The following is an 11163-nucleotide window of genomic DNA, read 5'->3' on the forward strand; positions in this document are numbered from 1 at the left end:
TTTGAGACCAGCCTGGTCTACAGAGCTAGTTCCAGGACAGGCTCCAAAGCCACAGAGAAACCCTGTCTCGAAAAACCAAAAAAAAAAAAAAAAAGTTATAAATATTCTTAATATTTACAAGTAAGATTGTTTTAGTGCTTTTAAAACTTATTATACTTACCTATTTAGATAGAGAGGGGCAGAAGTATGTAACCACATGCATGTGAAGGTCAGAGGACAACTTGAATGAGCCAGTTTTCTCTTTGTACCAAGTGGACCCAAGGATCTAACTTGTTGTCAGATTTAGTGGCAATAGTCTTTAGCTACTGAGCCATCTTGCCAGCCCAGTAAATATTATTTAATACTTTTCTTCTATTTTCTGTTTTATATGTTTCCTCAAATACTATTTGGTTTTGAAATTTATCCAATATTTTTATGGTATATGTATTCTTTCTCTTCATCTAAAGCCTGTACCAAATAGTTATGTATATAAACAGTTTATCAATTTCTCTGGTAATATTCCATTACATGAATGTAACACAGATTGCTTATGTAATTATTCTTAGATCCTTAACTAATTCTATGTTCTTATGAAAATCTTGTGGTACAAATATATAGTAATATCCTATGATAGATACTCAAAATTGAAATGGCTGGATCATGGGCATGTTGCACGTTTAGCCTATTAGATATCATCATCTTCCTAAGCATTCAACAATTTAAATTACCAACATCAGGGCCCCTAGAAAAGGTAAGATCACATGCTACACCACAAAGAGCAACACAACACCAGTAAAACCTAAAGATCCTACAATAGCAAGACCTGAACAACCAAATATGGATGAACCAGAAGAAAATGACCTAAAAAATAACTTCAAGAGAATGTTTGAAATTCTTAAAGATGAAATATTTAATATTTACCATTTCTGATGCTTTTCATTCTTCTAACTAATCTACATTTCTGTTTAATATCATTTTCTTCAGCCTCAAGAAATTCTTTCAACATTTCTTGTAGCATAGATCTTAGTGTTATTTTTTTCTGTATACAAAATCCTATGAAGACAGATTATTTTCCAGCATTTTATATATGCCATTCCTTTGTTGTGTTGTCTTTGCGCCTTATATCATCATTTGTCTCACAGTTCTATAGTGTGACATTTCTTATGTGTGATTTTAAGTTCCTCTTTATCCTTGGTTTAGCACTTTGACTAATGTATGCCTGCCTAGATATAGTTCTCATTCTATTTATTCTGTTTGGGGCTTACTGACAGCAAAGTTTAAAAAAGACAAACAAACATAATCGAAAACCAAAAGCTTTGTAATATAGTCACTGGCAAGTTACAGATGCCCCAGTGAATATTTTCCTACTCATATACATATACCGTGGTTAAACCCAGTGGGTCACAAAACAAAAACAAAACAAAAAGATATGAAAAGAGATAGGTACTAGGTGGAAGAAGTGATAATTACTGGGTTTGGAGGGGCACAGGGTAAGAAGCAAGGGGATGAGTATGTGACCAAAATGTATTACAAACAGGTACAAAATTGTCAAAGCCTAAATTTATTTTAAAACAAAAGAAGAAAATTTTAATAATTTTCTCAAATAATTTCCTTTTGCCATTTTTCTCCTTTCTTCCTCAGAGATTATAATTACATATTTTTAAATCACTTGGTGCCATTCTACAGGCTTGTGAAGCACAATTCTCTTTTCAAAAAATTTTTCTATAATCCTTGAAATAAATGATTTCTACCTATACAGCTTTAATTTTACTAATACTTTAATTTTATTAATGCTTCATTCATTTTAAAAATACATTATTATAGCCAGGCTGTGGTGGTGCACACCTTTAATCCCAGCACTTGGGAGATAGGGGCAGGTGGATCCCTGTGAGTTTAAGGCCAGCCTGTTCTATAAGAGCTAGTTCCAGAACAGGCTCCAAAGCCACAAAGAAACCCTGTCTCCAAAAACATATATATGAGACCATATAAATTTTTTGTTCTATAATATTTTTACTTTTCAGTTCAGAATCCAACTTTTAGGTTATCGTAGGGTCATTTCTTAAATGATTTTTCATGCTATTAATGAATAACTATTATCTTCAATTTGGAGCTACTGTAAATAATACTGCTATGAATATTTTTGGTAGTTTCTGTCTCAAGGAATTCAAGTGTATAATTACAGAAGATAATTATGACTACTTTTCTATGTAATTTTCAGAGGTTTGTGATAATTCTCACTTGTCTTTATTTTTAATGACAATATTTGCATTTCTTGTTTCAAGTACTATTTCAAAATATTATAAAGTACTTTATTTTCACTGGGCAGTGGTAGTGCACACCCTTGGGAGGCAGGGGCAGGCAGATCTCTGTGAGTTCAAGGCTCCAAGGCTGCACAGAGAAACGCTGTCTTGAAAAACCAAAAACTTTATTTTCATCAAAGTATTCATTTAATATCTTGACTACTACTGCTCTCCACTAAAGATTCAAAAATATTTATTGAATACTTACTAATTATCAATCATTGCCTAAAGAGAAAGGTGACAAAATTTGGTCCTAACATCATAGACTTACACTCTAGGGCTTTATATGCTACAGAGTTGATGGGTCTCAAACCATTTATACAACAAGATAACCATATTTTACAGTATGCTGTCTGCAAGATATACTGGTGCCAATAGTGGCATATATGTTTTAAAAGTAACCAACCAGTTACTGATTGGATTTAAGACCTACTGTAGGAGTTAGACTCCACATCTGACTCTGCTAAAGAAACCAAGAACCTAAGACCTAGGCCTAGGAAAAACCTAATACTATTATTATTCTGCTAAAGGGACATAGCAATAAATGACTCTTAATGACATTCTGCTAGATCAATGCCTTGCTCAGCCCTCATCAGAGAAGAAGCTTCTTGCACTAGATGAAAACTAACACAGAGGCCGGGCGGTGGTGGCGCACGCCTTTAATCCCACACTTGGGAGGCAGAGGCAGGCGGATCTCTGTGAGTTCGAGACCAGCCTGGTCTCCGAGAGCTAGTTCTAGAACAGGTTCCAAAGCTACAGAGAAACCCTGTCTGGAAAAAAAAAAAGAAAAAGAAAAAAAAAGAAAACTAACATAGAGACCCACAACTGTAAATATGCAGAATGAGAGTTTCTGGAGCACTCAGTCTTGAATGAGATGTCTTTATCAAAGTCCTCCCCAACAAGACTCAGGGATCTCTGAGGAAGAGGAGGCAGAAAGATTCTAAGAATCAGAAGTGATAGATGAAGGGAAGAGTCTTCCAGACACAACAGGAATAATGAAAATATGAACTCACAAAGATTGTGGAATGGTCACACAAGGCCTACACAGGTTCAAGCCAGACAGGGTTCCAGAACTGAGAGGGAGAAGTGGACACAGGTTTCCACCCCAACCAAGAAATTATCCACAAATGATACTCACTGACAAAGAAAAAAAAAATTAACTTTTCTCCAATGGAGTATTACTGGGTTTATTAACATCCACTAGGTCAGGCCCCATGCCCAGGAGTTTTGTATTCAATACAAAATTAACTCAACCAGGTTTTTGTAAGCTTTTTATGACATTCTGCATTGTTTGGGCATTTTTTGTCGTATTGATCTTCTGCTTATATATTTTGATTTCAGTTTTGTGAGTTTGTGTGTTTCTTTTCATGTTTGCTTTTTTAAAGAGAGAGAGAAAAAGAACATAAAGTTGGGTCAGTAGAAAAGTAAGTAAGACCTAGAAAGAATGAGAGGATAAACAAGATCAAAATGTATTATAGGAAAAAAATTTTTTAAAAAAATACAGATTATTGCTGTATAATATATGAGTAAAGAAAATAAAACACATGTGTATATATACATAGAGCATGCACAAATGTATTTTTAAGTGGTTCACATAATTCTGACCCAGCTAAATCACAATAAACATTCTATCACTCCTAAAAAAATTAATCTCTTCAATCCAAAAATATAACAGCATCTGAAGGTAAGCATTGAATTATAAAAGGATAATATAGTATTTCTAAACCTTCATGTATTTAAGAAAACAAAAATAAAAATGTCACATACCTTTATCTCATACGCATTCAGCTGTTTGTTATCTGTTGAACTCTTTTTTTTCAAGGTCTTATTCTATGGAAAATTAATTATGGTTAGTACTACAGTGATTAAGACTTACAATGAAATGAAATGAAATAAAAGCATTGGTCTCTAAAACTATAGTGCAAATATTGGGATAATTTTAAGAAAATTTATATTATTAAGAAAACCTGGGGCTGGAGAGTTGGCTCAGAGGGTAAGAGCACTGGCTGCTCTTCCAGAGGTCCCGAGTTCAATTCCCAGCAACCACATGGTGGGTCACAACCAACTGTAATGAGACCTGGTGCCTTCTTTGCCAGCAGTACATTGGATGCTTAATAAATAAATAAAATCTTTATAAAAAAAAGAAAGAAAACCTACCTCCTGATAAAGCTCTTCAATATACTTGCTTTTATTTTCAACTTGTTTCCTTAAATTGTTACACTGTAAAATTATTTTTAAAATTACATAATTTTATTCAATATTCTGATCAAAATAAGCAATTTCAAACTAATAAAATACTGCATGATATAACATAAGGCTCACTAAAAGTCATTCTGTTAATGTAAAAATATAAATATGATCGGTCTTCATTACTCGTTATTCTCTCGTTCTCATTTCTGAGATTCTAATGTTATTAAATATGATAAAGAAATATTAATATGATATTCTACCTCCTGACAGAACTCCATTTCTTCTTGCTGAAATACCAACTAAGTCACTTTTTAATATATTACTTAGTGGGGTTATTTCATCTGAGTACATGCAGAACTGAATTAAAATGTATTAGTACAAGAAACATCCTAAGTACCATAAAAGAGGCACAGATTTCTAAGAGATTTCTAAACTACCAGATATATAAATTGTTCTAATTCCCATTAGAGTAAAAATTCTCACAAGAAAAAAAAATCAGTCTCCTTCATTAGCACCAAATGTTGTTGGATATTTTTCTTGTAATACTCATACATGGCTATGGTTAGTTAATATTTTGCATATAAATGAACTTTATATAGCATTGCTTTTTTTGTTTACAAGTGATTGTTTTGGTTTGTTTTTTAAGACAGGGTTTCTCTGTGTAGTCCTAGCTGACCTGAAACTTGCTCTGTAGACCAGACCTCAAACTACAGAAATGTCCCTGCCTCTGCCTACCAAGTACTGGAATTAAAAGTATACGTCACCAACTCAGCATGTGATTTTATTTTTTAATTAGTGTATCATTGTGTACCCAAGCTTACTTCAAACCATAATCTTCCTATCTTAGTCTTCAAAAACTGGGATTACAGAGATATACCACCAAGCCTGGCTACAAGTGGTTTTCTAAAATTTTGCATATCACAAGCCTAATTAAGAACAATTTCAAAAGAAAGGAAGGAAAACACAACTACAGAAAAAAAAAAGCATTTCTCTGATTTTCACACTGATTTGATAAACTGGCACAAGACTTGGCACATTTAATAATTGCACTAGGGGTCTGGAGAGATGGCTCAGTGGTTAAGAGCACTGCCTCCTGTTCCAAAGGTCCTGAGTTCAATTCCCAGCAACCACATGGTGGCTCACAACCATCTGTAGTGAGATCTGGTGCCCCCTTCTGGCCTGAAGAACAATGTATATCTAATGAATAAATAAATCTTTAAAAAAAAAAAGAAAAAAGAAAAAAAAAGAATCGCACTAGGAAGGGAGAGTAAGACCCATCTTTATAATGGGGTCAGGGCAGGGCAGGGTTTGGCTTTTTGAGACAGGGTTTCTCTGCAGCTTTGGAAACTGCCCTGGAACTAGCTCTTGTAGACCAGGCTTGCCTCAAACTCATGGAGATCTACCTGTCTCTGCCTCCCAAGTGCTGGGATTAAAGGCCTGTGCTACCACTGCCCGGAATTTCAAGGCAAGGCTGTTACATAGTGAACTCCAGGCCAGCCAAGGCTACATTATAAGATCCTGTCTCAATAAAAATAAATAAACAAACAAACAAAAACCATAGTAACAGATGAAATTATCTTTACATGAATATTTTATTTATTAAAAGAAATCAATCGTTTTTGTTTTGCCAGAAAGGCTACTTAGATTCTCATGATTTGATTCTTAATAAAGCTATAACTATTTTATTTACCAGTTGAAATAATTTTCCCCCTCTGGCTAAAAACAAATTATATGACTATTAATTACAAGTCAGAACTTCAGACAGTAAACTATACTTTTCAGAGGACTGTTCATTTTATGGAAATAGATTAAGTATAGGACAAGATGTATAGTAAAATGAGAGGAAGGAAACCCAGGTAAATAAAAGACATTTCAAATAAAGAGAGCAGGAATTTTTCTGCAGCTCAATTTTAGAAATGAGCAAAAGAGCTGAATAATTTCTAAAAGCATCTTGTCATTTTGAGGCAATTCGCAATAAATATAGCTATTTGTGAGCATGAATTTAAGAAAAAAGTAAAAGTAGGGCGTTTAACAAAATTTTGGTCTCTAAAATTTGGTCATATATTTTCACAAGGTTCTTATTCCCAAACATTTTTTCTAATTGATAATACCTTATTTTCTAGTATCTTCATTTGCTTTTCTTTCTTTAAAACTTCACATTCAATGCTTCGAGCCTAAAAAAATATTTGAAATCATTTAAACTGTTAATAGAATTTCATTTTCTTGTGTACTTTAGAAGTAAAATTATAGTTTTATATATTTACAAAAATACTTATCAGCTCATCCAGATAATTTCACTCCTTTAAAAAAAGAATATACCTTTATGTAATATGTTAACTGCCTTAATTTAATATTTTATAATATATATGCATAAATTTTATATATACATTAATTTTTTGAGACATTTCTCTATGTAGCCCTGACTGTCCTGGAACTTGCTCTGTAAACCAGGCTATCCTCAATTTCATGCCTACTTATCAATATTTCCTTTTTAAAAAGATTTTTTCTATTACTTTAAATTACGTGTATGGGGGGGTACCCATGGAGTTCAGAGAACAATATCAAATCCCAAGGACCTAATTATAAGCAACTGTGAGCTTCCCAATATGGGTGATGTAGAACTAGGATCCTCTGTAAAAGCATTACTTGTTATTAAATGCTGAGCCATCTCTCCAGTCTCATTATCACTAATATTTTCTATACTAGTAAAATAGATCATACTTTAAATTCTTCATGTTCATATGTGAATGTCTATGTCTCTCTCTCACTCTGTACTTGTTTGCGTGTATATACAAGTGAGATAGGATCACTCATTGCACTTGAAGCCATTCAATTTGATTAGGTTGGCTAACCAAATGAGCTCCAGAGATGGGCCTGTCTCCACCTTCCCAAGGCTGGATTTGACTTTGTGCCACTATGCTCAGCTTTTATGCAGGTGCTAGAAATCTGAACTCAAGTCCTCATATTTGCATGGTTAGCACTTTAACAATTGAACCATCTCCCCAGTCCCCATACTTAAATTTCAGTGAAGTAAAATAACACATAGAACCTCGAATGTCTGCTTCATCTTAAGCCCTCCAAAATATCAGCTTATCTTTAAACTATTCTAACAGTCTTTATGTAATTTCTAAGAGGTAAACAATTCTCAGGTCAAAACTCTTCATTTTTCTTGAATTCCTAAACACAAATTACTGAGGCTTTAAATATTGTATTTCTTACCTCTATTTCTCCACTGTTCCCTCTACCTATCTTCATCTTTATCCATTTTCCCTACCTTAACCTCCATGTTTCAGCAATAATAAATTTTAATTGCTTTTATTTATCAGGGTTACATACTTCCAGGGGTTTCTCCTAATATTTTTTAAATTTTAAATATTCTTCTTCTGCAAGCTAAACTTCTACTAATTTCTGTTAACTTAAGCCTACTGAATGTTTCTTCTTCTAGAAAGCATGCCCAGACTTAACTAAGTTTTGATTAAATGCTATTCTGTGTGCTCAAGTAGTAGAATCTATATAGAGGACCAGCATTACAATCTTGCTAGTGCTCTTACTTCAAGGGACTCCTTTATTGTAAATTTCATAGTGATTCTGTTGAGATTATCCACTAGCCACAATGACTAGCTAATAAATAAGTAAATAAGCTGTTCAAGACCAGAGTCTTCTCTGTTTTTTAGTGCTCTGAAGACACTTTTTAGTAACCTCCCAAATGATTCTAGTGTCTTCCATCTCTCCTCATTCAAACCTCAAGTATTTTATTATCAGTAAAACATTTTACTGCCCTAATAAAACTTTAGACAGCTTCTGCCCACCAAAGTAAATGATATCTAAAATCAGTATCTAGAACAATACCTGGGACACATTTGGTGGTTAGATAACATTTGCTGAATGACTGAAGGAGCCTTCATAATCATGCATGGTATTTCAACTTTGGCACAATTTTCACCCACTCAATACACACTATATACTGTCTACTCATGACATACTTTGTACTTTCATAGTTTTGTGACATTTGTTGAAACCATATTCAAGGTACAATACAATCTTTTCAGTACATTACATATTATCACACCATGAGCTTTTAATTTAGCCTAGAAATATAAGTCAAAATTAAATACTGAACATTTGGGACTAGCAAGGTGCCTTAATAGTTAAGAGTCCTGGTTGCTCTTCCAGAGGACCCACGTTCATTTCTCAGCACCTACTGGTATCTCACAACCATCTGTTCAGTTCCAGCAGATTTCTGGCCTCCATGGGCACCAAACATTACAGGGTGCAAAGACATTCACATAAAGTAATAGAAAAAAAAACTTAAATGAACCTTTTTCAATTATCTTTAGAATTATATGACTATTTCTTACAAATATGTATCATACTCAAAACCACCCAACTTAAACCACATCATTTAAGATTTTATGTGTTTTGCTTGCATGTACCACATGAGTTCAGTATCCAAAGAATCCAGAAGATGGTATCAGATCTCACAAAACTGGAGTTTCAGACAGTTATGTGAGTACTAAGAACTGAAATTGGTGGTTTTTGGCAAGACAGCAAATGCTTTTAATGGCTGTGTCATCTCTCTAGCCTACCTTAACACATATTTTAAATGTTAATGGCTAAATATCTAGATCACTAGCTATTTATACTATGCGTGTCACTTTATTATCTGTATTGTTTTTTATGATTTAAATTTTTGAATCCAATCTATTGTTAAATACATACGTTCTCTTCACTCTTGTCCAATTTACATTTAACTTCATCTTCTTGCTGTATGAACTTTTTTCTTACTGATTCCAGTTCATCCCTAAAAGGAAATACAAGAATAGCTTCATAATCCAAACCATATTTTCATCTCCAAAGATTTTTTTAATTATTGCTCATTAATTTTTTAGGTTTGAGTTCTCATTTTGACTACTAACTTTTCTTTTTTTTTGGGGGGGGGAACTACTAACTTTTCATGCACGGCTATTATATTAATAAGCACATTTCTATTCCCACATTTAAGTTACTGTACATATTTATCCTTAAATTATATGCATCATTTTCTTACTTTAAAAAACATATTTTTTTCATCATTCTAACATAAAATGTTATACAAATAAAATTTAAAAACACAAATACAATTTATTTTAATGATATATATATACATATATCATTATTCATGCTCAGAGACTCTCAAAGGCAAAAGAAAGATACCATCCTTCCCCAATGTGCTCCTTTGTTCCTTTAAATTTTGTATTATAATCATGTGTTACTCTTTTAAAAATGTTTTTATTAAAATATTGTATATTACATATGAAAATATTGGTGGTTGTCTCAGCATGTACTTGAAGATACTTTTCTAATTGTAGCTCCCTTTGTATTGGCAATATAACCTGTGATCTGACCTTTCAAAAACTGAATCCAGGAAAAAATTTTTCTTAAAATTTTTCACATGTATTTATTTGTTTGTTTACTTATTTAGAGAAAAAGATAGAAAAAAAGGATTGTGTTTTCAATAATACATGTATGAAGGTGAGAAGACAACTTCTAAGGGTCATTTTTTTTTCCTTCTACCATGTGGATTCCAGGGATTGAATACAAAATATCAGGTTTAACGGCAAGTTTTCTTGCCAGCTTTATTCTTTAAATGAGTGTAAGTTATGATCAGTATGTTCACTTTTCATAGATAATATACACTTAAAAGTCCTCCTAGCCTATACTATAAGTAGGTATTCAGACTATATTACTCAGATAATTTGAAAGTTATTTTTATAACAGTCTCTTGAGCTAGAGAAAACTCAACAGATAAGGTGCTTCCCTTGCAAGCAAAAAAACCTGAGTTTTATCCCCAGAAACTACATTAAAGAGCAAGGGTTGTTGAGGCATGCTTGTAATCCCAGTCTCATGGAGGGAGAGACAGGCAGAACCCTGAGCATTGCTTGTTCGACAGCCTAACCTACTTGGTGAGATACAGACTAGTGAGATACCATGTCTTTTTTTAAAGGGAAAAGATACATACAGTAGTTGTAGAATGACATCTGAGGCTGTCCTCTGGCCTCCACACGCTCATATAGTATACATACATATGCACTAACAGAGGCTCTTGATGTAGGTGTGGTAGCAAATACCTGTAATCCCAGCATTTGAGAGTCTAAGACAGGAATATCAGCTAAGTGCCATCCTGGGCTATACAATTAAGACCTTGTCTCAAAAACTAAGCAAATTAATTTAAACTTTTAAAAAAATTGAAAAACATTAAACAGCTTCTCTTTAAAATTTGTTTTCATATTTTAACCAAAAAAAAGTATAGTGGTTTAGTCATAGATATCTGTAGGTAACAGCTGCACTGAAGAAGAATGTTGATTTTAAAAAAAAAGGCAAAATCAATCATTATGGGTATGGCAAAAAATGATTTCTCTAAATCTTGAAAATAGTAAACAGCTAATAATTATTAAGCACTGACTGTATCAATCACTATATTCAACACTACTCACAATACCTCATATAATCTCCTAACAAGTATATGAAGAGCTGTATTAGGTCTAAAGATTTCAAATTTTTAATTGTAAAGATTTAAAATAGAAGCTTTCAAAAGCACATTCTTTAACCAAACATAATGTTGCGGGAGGTCCTTTCGCTCCTCCAGCCTATAGCCGCTGAGATACCAGCCCATTGGGGCGTGGTCTCTCTCCCTTTAAAAAAGCGGCCACTTCCC

At 33.3% G+C, this 11163-nt stretch overlaps 1 protein-coding gene across 5 annotated transcripts in view; it reads right to left on the reverse strand.

Annotated features, from left to right (window-relative positions):
• Sycp1 (synaptonemal complex protein 1) overlaps window positions 1–11163 on the reverse strand; it is a 90086-nt gene that overhangs the window by 23940 nt on the left and 54983 nt on the right. For 4 of the 5 annotated variants that reach the window (XM_013349878.2, XM_013349880.2, XM_026784118.1 and 1 more), the window contains 4 exons: window positions 9189–9270; window positions 6581–6643; window positions 4437–4499; window positions 4047–4109 (listed from right to left, as the gene is read on the reverse strand). In XM_013349878.2, the coding sequence (XP_013205332.1) occupies window positions 4047–4109; window positions 4437–4499; window positions 6581–6643; window positions 9189–9270 (271 nt within the window). The remainder of the gene's footprint in view (window positions 1–4046; window positions 4110–4436; window positions 4500–6580; window positions 6644–9188; window positions 9271–11163) is intronic. The other variant, XM_013349881.2, reaches the window with a different exon arrangement.

Source organism: Microtus ochrogaster, chromosome 21 (assembly GCF_000317375.1).
Source record: "Microtus ochrogaster isolate Prairie Vole_2 chromosome 21, MicOch1.0, whole genome shotgun sequence".
In the NCBI taxonomy this organism is placed as follows: domain Eukaryota; kingdom Metazoa; phylum Chordata; class Mammalia; order Rodentia; family Cricetidae; genus Microtus; species Microtus ochrogaster.